General features: G+C 41.3%; 1 protein-coding gene across 2 annotated transcripts in view; it reads right to left on the bottom strand.

Annotated features, from left to right (window-relative positions):
• The window catches only part of AGO2 (argonaute RISC catalytic component 2), a 53836-nt gene extending 33720 nt beyond the window's left edge, over positions 1-20116 (bottom strand). For both annotated transcript variants that reach the window (XM_042785925.1, XM_033011814.2), the window contains exon 1: positions 19744-20116. In XM_042785925.1, the coding sequence (XP_042641859.1) occupies positions 19744-19774 (31 nt within the window). In that variant the 5' untranslated portion in view covers positions 19775-20116. The remainder of the gene's footprint in view (positions 1-19743) is intronic.
• Between the last annotated feature and the right edge of the window lie 467 nt (positions 20117-20583).

Genomic DNA, 20583 nt, shown 5'->3' with positions numbered 1-20583 from the left:
TTAGTTACATTTTCCTATACTACAAGTCAGCTGGGTGGGAACTTGAGCAGCCAAGTGGGTGCTGCTGGGAAAGTGAGAACTAGATCTTTGTTGCAGGGAAGAACCTCAATTTCAAAACAGACACTGAAGCGAAACACCTAACCATATTCATTTGAGCAAACACCTATAAAATGCAGTTTCTACCACTTAAACCACCTTTGCAATCACATTTGGATGAGTTGTATGCATCTGACGCGAATACAATGCATGCATTTCAGCTATATACGTTTTACTCTAATGACGACACTGCACAGCTTGCCAAGGAGGGGAATACAGCACAGGAGCTGCTCCTACATGTAGCAGCTCTCTGGAAAACACTACGTGTTAGAATTAAACTATATCCTACTGCTTCCTTTAAACAGAACGCAAACAGAACAAAAAGTCTACTGCTGCTGTACTGTATTCTTGAGGTCAAACGCTAGCCATAGATCAGACAGCGTGAAGCAGAAGCATAATAGTTGCTTGCAGTTGTTTAAATCTATGAAATTCTATTAAAAATCCACGGAGAAGTGCATAAGGTACCAACTCGAGTATACAAAACTCCTGAAGCATCACTACTCAGGTGTTCCATGGTCTAGAGCAATAACAACTTGCAGCAAAATCTTCACATGTGAAATAACCCAGGAGGCTTCTCTTATGTAAGAATTTAGGTGTGGTTGCCTGGGATTATCAAATTCAGTCCTTTGCTAGAACCAGAAACAATACACATCCTTTCATTAACAGATCAGTCACCACTTTTCCACCCTCACTTTCACTACTGGGAAAGTGTTTCAGAACTGTGATGCTCTAGTGTCCAGAAACATCCTTCCATTTTTATTTATTCATTGTCAGGTTATACTCACTGACCTTCAGACTAAAGTACTCCTTATTGTATTTTTAGATTTAAACCAAATTCCCATTTAATTCTTAATCCTAGGCTATACTACTTTTGTTAGCCACTTCTCATAAACCAGGCTTCATTTTCATCCTTTCAGCCATTTTTTCAAGCTAATCCATTTTCAGCTCACCTTTCCTGAACAAGACCAAGTGTTATTCTACACGAATGCTCAGGTCCTCCTTTTTCTGACAATGCCTTCTATGCCCTACAATAAAGTTTCATGTACTTACTCCTAACATTTATGCAAAGATCCTTAATGACATAATAAACAAGGCCATTCCCAACCTTAGTAGCATCATTTCCCCACCTTACCCTTCAACACTCCCCATGGCCAGTTTCCCACTCATTAGTAACTCCTCACTTATTTTTACCATTCTACTAACCTGACTTTTAGCACCTGACTTTTTTTCCACACATACCAGATATTTCATCAGAATCCAGATAGTCTGGTTTGACATTGGGAATATGAATGGGAATAGTTATTTTATTTTATTTATTTTTAAAAATATTGGGTTTTCTCATTTGTCTTACATTTCAGAAGCCTGTTTCAGATCTTGTCTTCAAAATATATACTGAGGCATATACCCTTCTGACGTTATGTTACAGAAGTTTAATTTGCTTTTTTTCCTCCCTTTCGTAAACATTACCATTAAAGTCCATGATTCTCCAACATTAATTTGATCAATATGTTAAAGATGCTTGTTGCTAAAGACTTGCATTTATATGACCTAAAACTTCAGGTTTCCATGCTAAAAGATTATTCTGTCTCCCTAATTTAAGTACATCAATTCCTTCAGTTTTGCTTTCAATGGAAATATAGCAATTCTCATTTGAATATTATTTTTATTAATCATCTATCTTGCCTTTGCAAGAAATGAAGCAAAGTATCTTCTTAGCTTTCACACAATAGCTCCAGACTCTTATCTATAACCCGGTCCTTACCACAAGCAGCCCATCTGCCTCTGCATCTGACCTTTCCTATTTACATTCCTGAAGACAAGTCAAAATATTTAGCAGATTTAATTCCCCTCAACCTTTGGCAATTTTTTTTTTTTAAATTCCTGCACATCTTGACTTCCAAGACATGCATTTGTCATCTTTTCCCAACATTTACAGGACCTCCGCTACTTCAAATGTTTTTCTGAAGGTGATTACCTTACTCAGGTGGCCCCCCCAGTCACCACCTCCCCTTGCTTTGTATGACAAACTCACAGTTTCTCTGTCATTATGTGGAAAGAACCCTCTGCTGTGGATATGGCAACTAACAAAGTTATTTACAGCATTATCACTGCAGCTGGAAAAGTAACAAAAAATACTCCCACAAATACTTATACTTGCAATATGACAAAGGTTTCCAGCATCCTCCTCCAAATCAGATCAGGAGGATGTGCACAAAGCATCTACCTCTACTCCCCCAGAATCTTGTTTACCATCATTTTCCCAAAGAAATCTGGCTCCCATCTATGATTTCAGCCATTCTATTGCTTAATGTTTTACAGCTCATTACCGCACATTTTATTTCCATCTTTTCGTAACAGAACATTCCATTTGAAAACCATATCCTAGTCATTAACATTATTCTATAATTTTCTTGTGTCATTCCATGATCCCCATAGCACCACTCATTCAAAAATATTTTCATTTTCCGCCCAGGCTCCTGGCATTTGTATTTTAACATTTCCATTTCTAGTTATCCACACTCTGCATTCTAGCTGCATTATGTATTGCCTTACCACTATTACCTGGTCATTTCTTGTCTCATCAATATTAAGCATTTTCTTTCTCTTTGTTGCTATTTTTATGCCTTCTAACATTTCTGTATCTACTGCCACATCCCAATTCCCCTGCCCTTCCTTTTTCTGTGTCAGATTTGGTACATCACGACTAATTTTCAGAAACAAAAAAAAAGGTTTGGGAGTACAAAGACTAGCATCACAGAGAGGGGAACAGGCACACACCCACCCATCAGGCTATTTATGCTGCAAAATTAAGTAATTTTATAATTAAGTAATGCATCTTCCTCCCACAGTACACTTCTCACAGGGCCATAATGAAGCCATATCAATAAGTGTTCAGGGATCAACACAATCACACATTGCTCAACAACATTACATTCCTCCACTGGAGTTTTAGTAGCAAACAGTAAATAAAAGTGAAGGCCTATATACAGTTTTGAGAATAACACAAAATGCTGAAGCACAGACTCCTGGGGAGAGATGTGATCACAGTTTTACAATCTGCACATCTGATGGAGGGAAAAAAAAAAAAAAAAAAAAAAAAGGAACCAAGCTGTTCAGACAGCAGGACTACTACCGCCCTGTATTTTAATTTTAATTTTTTTTTCAATGATTTTTTTATTTTTTACAATCAAATAAAAAAAATATTAAAAAAAGAAAGCTATTTCTGGCTCAACTCCCTCGGCAAACTTATTTAGGGTAGAGTGTTGCTTCAAGGTGATAAGTACTGTTTATTAAGCAGCAGCACTGACCTGATAAGCAGTTGACCTACATTTTTGCTACATAAAACAGATACGTATGCATTAACTATAGAACTGAGGGATGTGAATTGAACTTCAAGGGAAAAAACTAAATGTTACAACCGTTGGTCCAAATTCCCTTTTTGGACTACTGCCTCAAATGAAGAATGCAAAATCGATCTTGTATGAAATGTATTACAGTGACTAGCTGTGAAGCGTGGAGTCAGAAAATACTGATTTTGGTGATGATAAGAGAGGTTAGAGTCTTATTACTCTTTTCTATCAAAGAAAAAACCACGAGCCTAAATCATAAAACACAGCTGCTACATTCAAAGTGAATTCAGCTGTCCCAACTCCTTGTTGAAGCACTCCTGAATAATTCCCATCACTCACCCACTTTTAAATGTGACCGAAGCCATACCAACACGAGCACGCATTTCTTAGCGCAAAGGTTCCTACTAAGGAGGTTCTGCAGCATTGTGAGGTGTGTTACAGAGGATACTGCTGGACACCAGAGCTCGAGGTGACACCCTGCCCAAGGAAACCTGCCAAAATTCATATACCAATGAGCGTTACTTGTTCCATTTCTGTTTTTCAGGGACCCCTTCACGAACACAGGAGCTGCTTTTGGAGAGACGGTATTTCAAATCATTGCAAAATCTACGTGCATACCTGGATTTTACTTTTAAAGTGCTGTCAAGGGAAGAATGAATTAAATGAAAGATGAAAGACTAATATAGTGGAGCATCCATGTGATAAGTATCAAAAGCTCCTCACTCATTTGCTAGATGGCAATACAAATAATGATAATGTTTCAGCCTTGATATGATGATTGAGACCATCAAGAGCTCCATTTTAAAGGTGTGAATTAAGGTAAGCCGGGTACTGAATAATGAGATGCCAGTATACTGTCTTTAGGCTTATTTTTATAATGAAAACCAGACTTCCTATTATAATTCCCCCAACTTATATAAACCAAATGTTCATAGTTATCAATCTTAAGAACTGTAATTTCTACCAAAAAAAAAGACATCTGGGAAAAGATACCAGAAAAATAAGTCTCGTGGCACTTTTATGAAATAAAATTAATAATTGAGCAAAATTACTGTCAGAAGAAGGTGTGGGGGAAAAGGTGGTGATAGAGGAACTCTGCACAATGACAGAAATGCTGCTCTAGTACAAATACTGAATTTTGCAAACTGAAAATGATAGCAAACGCAAAGCTGTCTGCGTGCATGCTCCTACTACAGCACATTACTGTGGATCAAAACTAGAGACAAGAGAGTGACTCAGTGAGTCAGGTGGTCAAGACACTCCTAAAATATAAAAGGTGTGAGTGAGCCACAGTCTTGAATGAGCGTGGCACAGTTCATCTGCTCCAAAATCCATGCAATTATGTAATGATGATTTTACAGGACTGTTTATTCTGTAACCATTTCCCAGACTTTGAGCGTTCATTTCTTTTGTCCTTCATTCTTCATAATTTTTTAAAGCTTTACTGCTAGTCTGCTCAGCACCCTGGAAGTCCTGCCAGTCAGCACTAAAGTTGCACATTAAAGTTTTTTTTGCAAAGAATTATGCAATTTTAATGTGCACTCAGAGGCCTAATGAGTTACTAAATAAGAAGGGGCCAAACTAGTTGCATCTAAGGGCTTGTCGACACAGGAAATCGTCTGAGCATAATTATGCTAGCGTAATTATATCAATAAGTTTCCTTGTGTGGCAAGTCTTAACGCATATTTAATAATCAGGTGATGTTTTCAGAACTCAAAGCATGTTTTCGCACTGGTCTAACGCAACCTATGTTTGTCAATAGGAAGTCTTTCTAAAACCATTTTTCTCAAAATGTAGTCTCTAAATGAAACTAAGGCGAAGGAAGGAACCCTTATTTGGAAGCTTCACTTTCAATTAAGGTTTCTAATACCAAACAGGGCAGCTCTTCCAGATCATCACTACGGGTGCTTTCAGATACTACTGCACAATAACAGATACACTTTTCAAAGTATTTCAGATATACTGATTACTTGATACCCAAGTATTTAATAAAAGGTCAAATTTCATGCTAGGATACAGAATTTTAATTCGCTATGTAATTCAATTCTCCTGCAGCACTTGATTTTATCTGCCTTGCGTGTCAACCCCAGAGTTGCACACAGCACGGACTATACAACCATTGTGCATATTTGTTGCTGCCTCCAGGTCAGTGACTGATTCCATCACACAGACACAGAGAGGAGGCATTGCTCTTTGGAAAAAAAATGGAGTTTCATAACTTGTCCTCAAGTAGCAATCAGCTATTTTGCCTCCAAAATGGCAGAAAACAAAAAAATTTCAAACATGTTCATCACGAACAGGTTAAAAAGAACCAAGGCTGGCACAGGAACAAACACATTTGCTGGAAAGGCTCTCCAGCAGCTGCTGTAGAGGTGCCAAGTATCACGAACACAGAATAATGTAGGTTGGAAGGGTCCAGGTTGACTTGTCCAATCAAGTTTTGAATATCTTTAAGGACGGAGTTTCCACATCTCTTACAACCTGCTCCAGTGTTTGATCAGCCTCATGGCAAAATAAATTTGCCTTATACTCAATTGGAGTTTCCTGTGTTCCAGCTTCTGTCCTTTGCCTCCTGCCCTGTTCTGGTGCACCAGCCACAAGTCTGGCTGCATCTTCCCCACAGCTTCCCCTTAGGTAGTCGTAGGCAGTCAGATCACCCTTTAGCTTTCTCTTCTTAAGGCTGAATAAACCTGATTCTCTCAGCCCCTCCTGGTATGTCATGTGCCCCCTCCCGTAGCCACCTTGGTGGCCTGTTACTGGGCTTGCAAACAGGTAATGGCCCCTTCGGGGAGGGCAGTTTGAAGTGGGAGAATGGCAGATTTGGAGAAGGGACACCCCATGACAGGGGAAAGAACATTTCCACAAATAGTTAGAAGGAATTTAGAAAGAATGTGGAAAGCATCCAATATGAATCCTTGACAATTTTTATGTATTTTATTTACATATATATATGGTCAGAGCAAGAAAAGGAATACAGGGAGTTCAACCCTTTCTTTTTAGGACCCAACTTAAGAAAAAACAAAACCAAACCTTTGGGCTGTCTTTAAGTTTTCTTACAGTCTGGGTTTTATAGAGAAGTTTAACTTTCGCACTGGCTTTCTGTTAAGAACCGTTAGAGAAAGATAGGAGAAAGGCTGTCAGTGTTTTCTATGAGATAAGAAAACTCAAAGCTGCAGTTCATAGTCCCTTGATATTATGGGGTAGAAGAACCTATATGGAACCTGTATGTCTGTCTCTGCTGCTTATTAAGCATGTTTTTAAGTATGGAAGCTAGAAGTTCTTCAATCAACCCACAGTATTGTTGGATTATATGATGCACAACAAATGAAGTTGCTATCTATTATCCCCAATAATTCAATAAACCATGAGGAAAGCGTTGGAGAGAAACAGAGAGATGATGTAATCACAATAATCTGTTTAAATCTATTTAAAACCAGTTAAATCTAATACCTGTTACAGCTTTATCTTATCTATCAACTATTGAAGGTTCTTTACTAAAGTGTGACTGCCAGAAGATTTGGCAAGTTTTTGTGCTAATAATGCATCCTCTACAAAAACAGTACTTGGTAGAGCCCAGTAAATAACCAAATAAGCATCTGGAAGGAATGAAAATAGGTAAAGAGCAAAGTGGAAAAACAATTCTTAACTTTTTTATGCAAATAAAGTGTATATAAGAGTCACTAGGACAGCTCCTTTAACAACTTGCTGAACTCAGTTGTTGTACAGCATGCAAAGTGGTCATTGGACACATCAAAATCAACTTTTGAAGTTGTTTGTCCTTTCACTTGGTAGCAAAGTAAACAGGTATCACTGTTAACAATTCTTTACAACTCTTGCATTATTTGTCCAGAGCTACCTTTCTGCTTTGAAGCAGGTTGCAACCCTAGCTGTATACACCTATGCACGCTCCAGCACATGGGTTTAGGTTGTCACTTGTATCCAGCCACTGGGACCACTGGATTTGCAAATCTCCATTTCCTTTTCTTAAAGCTCAAGCCCACTTATTCCTTGTTTCTCTCTCCTATGCCTGAAGGCTGGATCTTTGCTGTCTTCGTGCACCAGACATCCCCCTCTGAACATGCACTTGGTCATCTTACTCTTGTATTCACTATGTTTCCTAGCTGTGTATCACCCCATAGCTGGTAAATTGTTATTTTTCTAGAATGACCCCTAAAATGCTGTCCACGTTTAGATCACTTGCAGATAGGATGTCTCGGCTCCCCATCACATTCAGCCTGCTCCTGCTTCTCTCAAGCACCTGCTCAGCCCAGGCACCACATGTCTCCATTTACAGGTGGAAGACAGCCCCTAAAAACACTCAGCTCAACTACCTTCTGACATTTCCCATATTTCCTGCACATGTTACATTTCTGTAATTTCTTTTCTCACTCTAACTATAAACAAACTGTGCCTGGATCCTGTCAAGGATTCATATATGACACCTTTCACATAATTTTTGATGGATTCACCCTCTAAAGGTTCTTCCAGTCTCTCAGTGACCAGCTAACACACCTTCTAGTCACAGCACATTGTGCATGCCAAGGTGGGCTATCAGATCTAGGGCTGCTTCAATACTCGTAAGCAAAAATGAAGGAGATGTCCTCATATTCGGTCATATTTTACGTCCCACATATGACTATTGAGACTTTTAGGGATCCCGCTCTGCCAGATTGTTTCTAACTTCTTAGTGTTGTAGTATGAAATTAAATACCTTAACAAAGTATTTCAAAGTATTAGATAAATATCATTGCCTTCAAACCTGTAGTCTCATTATGTTCAGTAGACCTAATCTAGACACAATTTTTACTGAGTAATTATCACTTACTGCAAAAGAATTCAAGCAATGTTAACTCTCAAATCAACCCTTTTATCTAGTGAAAGATGTCCCTGCCCATGGCAGATGGGTTGGACTAGATGACCTTTAAAGGTCCCTTCGAGCCTAAACCATTCTATGATTACTTTGTCTGGAATAAATAATCAGTTACCAAACTATAGCTCCCCTGGTTATCCTCATTACTTTTTGACCTCAGTAATATAAAGATGCGATCTCTTCATAGTGCCAGAAGTGATACGCTCCAAGAGAGACCAGAATCACTCCCAGACAGCAATGTTGTGTTACAGTCAGAGATGAAAGAGAAAAACAAGACATCAGTCCAGCTTGCTTTATGTTATGACCACGTTTAAAATAAGAATATGTGAAAAACTACAAGAACAAAATGCCAGAGAATCAAAAGAAGAGATCGATGCTTTAGCAGAAAGCATCAGGCAAGAAAATAAAAATGGTTCTTTCTAGCACACAAGCTTCTTCTGGACAATGCCAATGAGCAAAAGACACCAAGTATTAGTACTTTCTTTTTTCTCCCACATTTTCCTTGCAGCCTAGACCTACAAAGTTACCCTCCAAATTTTCAAATACTAACAAGCTGGTTCTCACACACACTACTGGCCACCTACAAGTGGGGCAAGCGGCGTAAGAGCACCATCAGAGACACACAGAGCATAAAGAACCTAAAACATCTACCCTTACTGTTACTAAGCCAGGTGGCTTGACCGATCCCTCACACAAAATTGTATAAAGTACTGCTGAAATCCTTCTTAAGGGATGCAGAAAAAATGCTTTTAATTACAAACTGCAATGTTGAATTAAGGCATCCAAACAGTGAGCCTCATCCAAACAACGGAGGCTTATGGCTTACCCACAAGTCAGCAACTCAGTTTAAAGTTAAATGTGAAATCAAACTATAAAATAACTCCATCTTCAGGCAAACCTCTACTCAATGAAGGGGGAAATGGAGAACATTTAGTGCTATTTATCACACTTGACCATAATGATTGATTCACTTTCCCATACCTTAGAAAACCATGCTGAACTAATTCCAGATGTCTTTTCTATCTATCTGAAATATCTTCTGCATCCATAAAGGGCAATGCCTCCATTCAATACAACCTCTGCTCTCTGCCACTCCAAAAGGCCTATGTAGTGAATATACGTATCTTCTAAGAGAAGAAAGCCCCACTCGCTAGCACCTACTCCTCCCTTCATGCTGTTTCTACCCTACAGAAGGCAAGACCAGAAATTCTGTATTTGTCACCCCATGTTACCTTTCCCTTACCTCTTGTTTGCTGAAATGTTGCATTTAGGTTAGGGAAGAAACGTGGCCCCCCCTTCCTTCTGTATTAGTTGACACTTGCAACTGCATAAGTATGTACGAAACAGCATAATTCACCCTCTACTGCCTTTTTTTTCTTTCTTTTTTTTAAAGTCACTACAAGGCTGGTAAAGCATGACTTCTTTATACATCAGTATTGACTCTTCTAATAATATTTACTTCAATGTACAGACTGAAATTTCCATCGAACTACGTGGTGTGAGTACCAAATGAACAAGCACTTGCATTCAGTCCCAAGGAGAACGCAGAGCCGTTCCAGCAAGTGCCCGGTGCAGAACTGAGCTCAGCGAGGGGGGGTACTTAGCCCCAAACCCCTGCATTAAGTACTTCAACACCTTTTGCACACTCAAACTGCCATCAAAAAAAAAACATTAGTACTGTACATCTCACTATGACACTCCATTACCTCTGTCTCTTCAGATCTCAGTATTTCATAGGTTTATTTTTCCACCTAGAAATAGTAAGAACTGGTCTCTGTATTATAGCTCAAGATAAGACATCGAATCAACTAAGTCACCTGAACTAGAGTCGTAGATCTCAGCATAATGCTGCTCCCCTTTTCCAGAGACTGGTGCACGTCCTTCTAGTGTGCTGTGCCTTACCAAATGGAAACTGGTGCCACAGAGGCCCCAGATCCACATTCCCTGTGACATTCACATTGTATACAATTTAATGAAACAAAAATATTTGTTCTCAGCTTATTAAAGAATTAAGCTAGGGTGACTGTATTGTGCACTGTACCTTTGCAAGCACATTCATACCCCCACACGCTTTGGCTAGCAGCATTTTTGTGTAAAATCTAAAAGTAGAAATTAAGCGGTTTCCGTACCTAAAATATTTTTTGATTTACAAAACTCAACTGTTGAGCTATAACTCAGAAGCAGTCATGCCTTCCTTGAAAAAGAAATCTTTCCCCATACGCACATTGGATTAATCTACAAAAACATGAACACTCTTGTGGCTTAGTTTCAAAATAGAAAATTCACACTTAGGAGCTGAGGTTATGCTTTATTTTATCATTTTAGATAGTGAAAGCAGCTGTAGAGACATCTTTAACATGCAGGAGATCCAGTAGTATCTAATGCGGTTTCAAGAGATAGGGCTGTGGTTTTCAGCATCACTGAAAAGAGGGGTAAAATGCAGGTTTGTAATAATGGAATAACTGAGATACAGTGACAGCATAGGCTTTCCACAGAACTCCCCTATGAGGACTTTTTTTTTTTCCTATTACATCTTGGGGTTTTTCCTCCACCTGCTTCTCATAAGCATCTTATGTTCTCATATTAGTTGTCACAAACAAAAACTCAACTGTGGCACTCTGCACCCCAGTCCTTGACAGTGACAACATGGGAGGAGACCACAAATAATGGTGTCTTACTATAGGGAGATCCAAATCCAGATTTCTTTGTCTGGAAATAATTAATTTTCGCCTGCAGTCATGATCAAAATCTTACTCCATGTGGCACCTAGTCCTGTAAATTTCCATTTTTGGCGGGTGCATTATTAAGGATTTAGTGAAAGGTTGAGAAAAAAGGCACATACAAGTTTCCTACAGAGAGGCCTATACCACCACTGAAATTTTACATTAAAGGGGATTTTCAAGTCAGACAAGTAGAAAAAAAAAATACCACTACTGTGTTCCAATTACATAACAAGATTCAAACAATAACGCTTCACTTCCTTGCCCTGGTGGGAAATTTCCTCCTCCTGAATGAAGCTCTTAATTTTTAAACAACATGCCCTTATGCAAACATTCTGAATCCATATAAATTACTCTTAAGCGTTCCCTCATTAAACACTGAAGCTCTTCCCAAAAAGAAATGTACTGGTTCACAGAGACATTAATTCTTCTGTATTGTCATTTCTACCTGAACTTGGGTTTCTTCTCTATTTTATTTGTTTGTGGTTTGGAGGGTTGGTGGTTTTTGGGGTTTTCTTTTTAAACCTATGCCTTTCTTTAGCTTTGTCAACAGAAATATTCAAGTCAGAAAAGCTGAAGCTGACAAGTACTATTGGTTTGAAAAACCTTACGTTTCACCAGCAGTTAAAAAGCTCAAACAAGAAAACCCCTGCTTTCCCAAAGTCTTGTCCTCCACATGGGAGCAAACGACGATTTCAGAAACGATGTAGGTATGTGATGGGGCAAGAGAGCACAACCAACAGTGGGATTGTTAAAAAAAAAAAAAATAAAAACAGTAGAAAGGGAGCATTCACTGCAAACCACAAGTTGTATGAAAGGACAATGAAATAAGTTCATTATCAAAGGATAAGCGAAGCCAAGAACACAGCAACATTTAGATAGGAATTTACCCTCCATATGAATAGATGCCTGTCCTTTAATAGTAAACACTTGCTAAACAAGTTTCAGAAGGTATATAACAAGGCCCCAGTAATGATTATGTTCTAAAGCCTTATTCATCTACATGACAAATTTAACTTCAAACAATTTTTAGATTGATCTAGCTAAGCCAGTGAAACCTCCCCTCTTGGGAATTCTTCTAAAATTGGCTTATTTAAAATAAATCTAAATTAGCACATCCACACATACTTCCTACTACTAAATTAAAATTTAAATTTCATTATTCTCTCACATTAATAAGCTCTAACATAAATTTCATGACTGAACTAAGAACACAAAAAAAGCACCACTAAGACAAAAAGTTCTAAAGCTCCAATCTGTGACATTAGCAGCTCGAACAGAGCCACCCACGGTATCTAACACTGCCTGCCAAGTCAGCTCCTCGTCTGGCCAGAAAAGAGTTACAATTTTTCTTTTCTAGACTACATACAAAACCATCAACTTGATTCCCAAACGCAAATCTGTGCTGTAAAACCAACACAGTTTCAAACTTATATCTTCAAGCTCCCCAAGACGACATGCTGAGATTAGTTTATTCCTCAAAAGACTGAAGAGTCAATTTTTGATCTGCAGCCCCCTTGTTTCACTCACACCCCAGTACAGGCTGGAAGCGACATAATGAGACACAAAATTCACATACTGTTTAAACACACAGTCTTCCCACTTATACATATTTTATAGAATTATATGTAATGTGATTTAATTCTTCACACAGGTGAAGAGTTAACATTAAGCAGACTCTACTTTCTGATTATAAAGCAACTTGTACATGGGAATGCAATCAGGTTGTTGCCAGAAGAACTGTTAGGAAAGACATGTGGGGCCCAAAACAGTGAAGATGTATGTAGTTATTCTGTATCTCTGAAAAGTTAAATATTTTAACACTTCTTTCAAAGACAGAGACTTTCACAACTGCAGAGCTATCATGGCATATATTAACACCGGGACCCAAGCCATAACAACTTCAGGTGATAATAAGCTCACATACAACTTCAGCTGGTATAAGTCAGAACTAGCACTGAAAGAGAAGTCCTGCCTTCACACAGCTCGTTCAGTCTGCCCTGTGATCCCAAAACTCGTATTACTATGAGTGTTCCTGCAGACAAGCAAAGCAGCCATAAAACTAGGAGGGGGCATGAAGGCAGGGAATGAAAAGGACTTGGTTTTAGTTGGGATTGGTCTGCCCAACAGTGCACAAGGCAGCCTCCCACATGAATGCCTACACGACCATGTCTTTCTGCAGCAGGGCTAGATGAGGCTAGCTCCAGACCAACGTAAAACTGCAGGCTGACACACAGACAGCTTTTAAAACTGCTTCCAGTAATGTAGAGTTTTTCAGTTGCCTGTTTAATGATGGTTGAATGGAGAGTAAAACCTGCAACAAAGACAAAACACAACTGAGCAGCACTGGCAAAAAATACAAGAGGACAAACAAATTACAACAGGAGAGAATGAACTACTCTCACCACATCTGTGATTAAGAAAAAAAAAAAAGTCAGTTTCACAAACAAAATTTGGCAGCACTGTGGACAGCTCAATGAGAACAGAATTCAAAAGACAACACTGCTGGCAGCGAGAGAAAAACATCACAGCAAGCTTTGGACTGACTTGATTATGTCTTTATCAACAGTACTTTCCCAACTAATTCAATGGTTCGCTTCTACCTTGGCAGTGTCCAGTTTTGTGTAGTCATACATTTAAAAAACAAAACAAAATTAAAAAAAAAAAAAAAAAAAAAAACAACAAACAAACAAACAACACCACAAACACAGAACTTTTCTTTCTACAAAGCCTGGTCACCAGGTATCACATGGCTTCACAGCTGCAGCAAAGCTATATTTAAGATAAATATTTTTCTGCAAACAGAGACTACAGAAACTCATACTAAAACTTTTTATTTAAAAGCACCAAGTTTACTCTGTAAAGAGAATAGTAAAAGCAAAACAAATTAAAATTGAGAAGTTAAAATTAATTGCACTATCCTATGGTGCACACTAAACACATTGAAAGACACCAGCTATTAAAACAGTCATAAGTATACAAAAATATGGGCATCATCTCAGTCTGAACATTAAAAAACAAACACACCTCCTGGACAGTACTAAAAAAGTCTCTTCAAAGCACTCCTTCTTAGAAATATCTACCAAAGAGAACTGTGTACTAACAAATTACAACTCTGGTGTAAGACATGAGATACACTATACAAGTCCAGTCAATCTGGGGACAATGCTATTCAGTTCTGTCTTTTACTTTTCTCAATTTTGATAGCATAAAATAGGAAAGGAAATGTTTAAATTCGACTTTGGATATTACAATAAATGGGAAAAGAAAACAAATAACTGCTTTGCATTGAGTTGGAAAGAGCAGCACTTCCCTAGTCGATAGGGTAGGAGATACTTTACATTCTAGTGGGCTGCTTTGTGTGCACACTAGAAAGGATGCACGACAGTAAAGCAAATTAATTGGACAATGCATGGAACAGACTCCTACCCACAGCCACTACAGTTAAAACTACGTAATATTTTCCACCAGCTATTTTTTTTCTAGGTCATAACTTACCAAAAATAAGATACTGGAGGTTGATTGTTCTTAATTCTCAAATTCAGTAATATTTTCTGGTAGTCTGAGTATTAGAAATTCCATCACTAAAAATATGACCAAGTATTCCACTAGAACTTGAAATAAGGGAGACAATACACAACAAAATTTTGACAAGTCTTACAAGTTTTGTAAAGCTATTGTTGCCACATGCTTAGCTGACACGAACAAGACTTTCATTATGCATGTAAAGTTCCTAATTAGTGAGAACTGTGTATGTTAGCAAAGTCAGTTTAGCAGTTAGACGTTTACCATGTTCATCAACTTGATCCCTACAACTTCCAGAAGGCCAAAAGTATTTAGAAGGGCTGTTTTCTGAAATAGGAAAAAAAAAACCACTTTCCCTCTTACACTGTTCAAAGTGGGTAGAACAGACCACCATATGATAATCTAAGACATATTTTCCCTTACAGAGTTAAAGCCTTTAACTCCCTTTCCCACCCTTCTCTGAAATAGAGGAAGGAAGGTGGCCATAGCACTGCAGGAGAGGGTATACAGATTGGGAAAGCAGTACTTTTCTGGAAGTCAGGGAAATTTGGTTGTTACTCTGTAGCCTTTCTATATACATCACAATACACCACGAAGTATACGTGAGTACACAACGATTCAGCAAAAATGGAAAATTTCGAGACAAATGAAAAATAATCGTACAAAATCCCACGTAACTGCAGAGTCAGTAAGAAAATCATTGCTGAAAAAAATGTTTCACTTTTCATACAACAAATAATATACTTGAGATCACTAAGGAAAGAAGAAATTTGTTTCACACTTATGCCATCAGTTATCTTTTCATCAAATGACTACTTCGTCTTTAAGCCACCTTAAAACTACACAGCTAGCTGAAGCAGCATTATAATATGTAGTCTTCTTCTTCCTTAGAAAAACACACTGACCATGACAACAATACACTTGAGAAAGTTACACTGTGATTTGTAGGTTGTAACACTATCGAATACAATTCAAATTTAACGAAAAACTCTCACATAAAAAGGAAGAGAGCTGAAGCTGTACATTAAGTTCTCATTTCCTCTTCTATGTATGGCAGCTTACAATGAATTTCAACATAATTTGCTGTCTAAAATTAAGCCAGAGAAACTGGGCAAATCTGTGATACCAGCAGTGCTAGCACAGTGAGGGCAGTTCCAGATCCATCCCCAAAAGAATACAAAGAGCCTTTCTAAGAAGAGATGGCCAGACCCGCGACAGGAGGTACACAAGAGTTCTTCCTGCTACTGGGGCACATGCCAGGAGTTAAGCTCCACAAGATGAAGATGTTGCCATCTCTACTACCCCAACTAAGGCACGGGCACACCCTTCCCTGCACCACATTTTAGGACTAGACTCCTGAAGAGAGTCAATATCCAACCATCGCATGTCTTCAAGGAAATACATGGGAGTTAAAAACAAGTACGCACACTGAAAAACAATAAAGATAAAAGCCTCAGAAGTCTATTAACTATTTTAACTATTTTAAAAAGGCAACTTAGAACTAAATGACAAGTGAGAAAATAACCTTTGTTTCACTAGTTTGATACAGAGGGCTCACAGTTGTTTCTTGTGCTAGGAATAAAAGGTTTTATTTTACATTCAAAGCTGTAACCCCCCCTTCATGAAGTGACTCTTTTTCATACAACTGCTGCTTCAATAATAAATTCAAACCTTGAGTAGCAGGCAGAAATCAAATACCCTTTCAAAGACTGAGACTCTGTAGTGTACAAAGTTTAGAATTTATAAATACTAGAATACCAAAAAGATTAAGTTACAGAAGCTTATGCAAGTTTTAATCACTTCTTTAAACTGAATGACAGTATTTTTATTATGCCACTTTGATATTTTTCTGTCCTTCTAGAAAAAGATATACCAAAACATAGCAGTATCAAACTTTTTTCTGAAAAAAAAAAAAAAATTCTCTCAGATTTTTTTACTTTTCAGTTTCTTGAAGGCAAAAAAAGTGTATGGGAGCAATGTTTCAGCAAATTCAACACTAAGTCACGAACTCAAACAGTATTTGGGAAAAAGAAACAGGGAACACACGATTCCTAACCACGAAAACAGCAATTTCATGATGTCCCCCTCTTGTATAAAAACATCTTACTCCTAACATAACAGCATGTTTGAACAGAGTTTCCATGCTAGGCAGCAGTTTTTTAAAATTAGTCAGATATGTCCTCCTAACTTGCTTTATACTGTTTCCAGAAAAAGAATTAAGATTAAAATAGCAAACCCTGTGGCAAATTGAGCGATTACATTGGCAGGAGGCCAGCACCACAGGCACCCTCAGAACAGGGTTGGCTGCAGTGCCCAGTTTGGCGACAGGAACTGGAAGAGCAAAGTGGCTTGTATGTTCGGAGAAGCAAACAGCGGCAAGATCTAAGTTACAGGAGATATGAATGGAGCGTTTAAGCAGTGTCAAGGATGTGCTGACAGACATGTAGAGGCTGGAGTTCTTGCACATTCACGGCAGCTGCAGCTCAGTGAATGGTTGTAAACCACACTTCTTGCTCACTCTGAACAAGATTGCAGCATATGTTCATTTTATAGGTATCATATTAACATATGGGACTTTCACTGGCAGCTTGCAGGCCACACGTAGCCTTACAAAAGACAACTAAGCATCCTGCTGACAGTCCCTGTTTCCAGACTGGTTCACAGTACAGCCACGCTTTCTTAAAAAACTCGACCCAAATGCCCTGCCTTATGATTTGGTGTGGAGCAGGAAGTTGTTTGGACTGCTAAAAGCTGCTGTGCTGCTAAGGCTCTCTGCGGATGATTTCACAGGAAGGAAACGGAGAGCCTCATGATGTGGAGAAAAACTTGCAGCTCATACCCCAGAACAGACAAGACACCATCACTGCCCAGCTCTGCGCAGAGGGAAAAGGCTGAAACAGAGAGATAAACTAGGAAGTAAACAAGGCAGAAGATGATCTTGACTGGAGGGAGCAGAATAGCAGGAGCCTGAGACACATACCAGTAACATGTAGCAACCTAGGACTCAGTAATAAGTAGAATGTTTGTTCTATCAAGAGCCTGAGGCAAAGAGAGGGTTTTTCTGGCAAGGGGAAAATACCCTTACACATTGAATGTGGGTCCTCTATGGTAAACAGCAGCCATCAGTGCTGGTGCTGTGGAAGCAATATCATTCAGAGTAAAGGGGAGAGTGGCAGGACAGGACAGAGGACGAGTAAGAAAAAGGGGCTCCCACATGTAAAACTACTCTCAGCCCATACACTGCCAAGATTTTCAGTGATTTAGCTCCTTACGTATAACTTAAAAAAAAAAAATCTGTCAATAGGAGGTGAACGTAACAGCCTTAGCAACAACAGCACCATGAATACCTGTAAACTGGAAGTATACGTGTACCTGAGAAAGACAGCCTGACACTAGAAGCCACCAAAAGGTTACATCAATAGTTATACACAGTTATTGATACCGAAATCTGCAAATGACGTTATACATGGAAGCAAAATCTTGAACATCAGCCTGGATACACACAGTCGCAGACACCTATCTTCCTGGAGTGTCTAGTAAAAGTCTTTGTGCACTGTAGAAAGAAGAGCAAGAAAGTAAAAACAGAGGAGCTGACTCTAATAAATAAATCATCCTGATGGTCTTTCTTGATTCTTGTCCCTTCAAAAGAATCAAACCAGAGAAAAAAAAAAGCCAGCACCTAACTGCAGATTGTAAAATATGAATGCTTGATTATGAATATGTAAGTTATAAATTACAGCAGAAGCATTCATAAGAGAAGCAGTAAAAGACATCTCAGCTGCCGGTCCTGTATTTCACTACACTATTCTTTGCTAGATTATCCCTCTTTATTTGTATTCAAAACTGCGGAGAACAGTAATATAAAATAAAGTTTTACTTATTTCAAAACTTTTCTAGAAGAAAGCTAGGTACCAGTCACCCAAACATCATAGTTTCTACATAAGAATTCTCACCAAAGAAACAGCCTAATGCTAAAGAGAAAAAACAGTCCCATACTAACTACACTAACCCCCACGTTATTAACCTATCTTTCCCCTAGATAATATTAAACGTCCCAGTGTGAGTTGGTAACCTTTCTTCTCTCCCTCCACGTTCATCTTTCCTTTGCTCCCTGATTTCACTACACGACGCAGCCTGAAGACACCTAATGAAGTCGATAACCTCTTCCAGCCCTACCCGACATCTGGATACGGTTTACCTACACCTAAACAACGCAAACCAGAGCAGCAGAGTCCCGGAGAAACATGCTGTTAGCGAAACACGGCCGCAGCGGCCTTGAACCTCCTGTGCGCGGGGAGACGGGCACCCCGGGCGAGCCCGGGAGGATGGAGCCGCTCCGAGGATCTGGGAGGGAGGAAATGGAGACCCCAGTCCACCCCGCGCTGCCAGCAGGAGGCTGAGTTGGCAGGAACAGCCGAGCGCTGGCCTGGGGAAAGGCAGCACGTAGCGCACAGCCGAGGGGGACACCCCGGGGAAGGCAGCGAGGGGGGGTTGTCTCTTTGCCGTCTCCCACCGCCCTCAGCAGCCCCCGCCGCGGCGCCCAGAGGCCCCGGGGGGGGGGGGCGACCCCTCGCCCAGGAGAAGGGGAACAACCCCCTCGCCTCGCCCCTCCTTCCCCGCCGCCTCGGGGCTCGCCTCCCCCCCCCCCCCCCTTCACACTGGGGCCAGCCTCCCGCCACGGCAGAGGGAGGGGAGAGGAGGGCAGGGGAAGGCGACCCTCCCCTAAAAGGGGCCTCCGGACACGCAGGCTCGCTCGCCGCCCTCCCCGAGGTGGCGGCAGCGGCCTGACCCCTCCTTCCCCCGCGAGCGCGGCCGGCCGCGGCCTCAGCGGCTCCAGCCAGGCCTGAACCGGGCAGGGAGGAGGAGGAAGAGGAGAAGGAGGAGAGGAAGGGGAGGGGGGCACATGACCCCCCCCCCCCCCTCACAACGCCTCGCCGCTGGCGCCTCGCTGCGCTTGGGGGGGGGGGGGGGGAACAGAGTTGGCCGCAGAGGGGGCTCGTGCCGCCTCCCGCGCTGACAGACCGCCTCGTGCGCCAACGGTCACCCCCCTCACACACCTACACACACACACACACGGCCACCGAGGTCGAGCCCCGCCGCCCCGGGAGAGAAAAAGAAAGAGTCGTTCCGGCGGCTCTGGGGGGGGCCCGGACGAAGGAAACAAAACCGGCCGAAGCCTTACCGGGTCCGGCGGAGGTGGCTCCCGGGTACATGTCTCCGTGTGCGGCGGCGGAGGCGGCGCCTCTCTCCAGGTTCCTACCGCGGCAGCAGCTCGAGGGGAGGGAAGGGGGGGGGGGGGGGGAGGGAGCGAGCCCGAGCCCCAGCTACGCTGTTGGGGGAAGGGGGAAGGAGGAGAAAGGGGAGGGGGAAGGAAAAGAAAAGGGGGAAGGAGAGAAAAAAAAAAAAAAGAAAAGAAAATAAAAGAGGGAGGAGGGCCGGGCCGACGCTGTGAAACCAGGTTACTCGGCGGCACTGAGGAGCAGGGAGGTGGGTGGGGAGAAGGGAGGAGCCGCGGGGTCACGGGGAAGGGCCGCGCCGCCCGCTGCCGGCTCCTCCGCCCGGGCCCCCGCGGCGGGCGGGAAGCGGGGCGGCCGGCCCGCCTGAGGGGCCCCGCTCCCCGCAGCCCGGCCGCGCCGTGCGCCCCCCGCCTCCAGCCCGCCAATGGGAGCTGGCCGCCTCCCTGCCGCCTCCTTCTCCGCCCCCGCCCGAATTTCATCCACTGGATGCGAACGGCTTGTCCCCAGCCCCTGCCGTCAGTACCCGCGCACGTTGTGCTTCGCTCTTCTTACCGCCTGCCAGTGCGGCTAACCCGAAACATTTGTAGCAGGAGCCTTTCTGAGGCCCAGGAGTCACCCACCAGGATGAACTACGGCTCCCTTTTACCAAACTTCTGCCTTAGGCAGGTGCAACATCAACAGTCAAACTAAAACAACGTGTATGCTGCAGCCAGGACTGCTAGGGGACTCTGTCTTCTAGTGAAACCTTGGAAAATAGCTGTGTGCCTCTAGCTTGCTCTCCACTA

The sequence above is a fragment of the Tyto alba genome, unplaced genomic scaffold (genome assembly GCF_018691265.1).
Source record: "Tyto alba isolate M040663 unplaced genomic scaffold, T.alba_DEE_v4.0 Super-Scaffold_9, whole genome shotgun sequence".
NCBI classification, from domain to species: Eukaryota; Metazoa; Chordata; class Aves; order Strigiformes; family Tytonidae; genus Tyto; species Tyto alba.
Note: the sequence above shows the minus strand (reverse complement) of the source record. Positions and strands in the feature narration are given on the sequence as shown.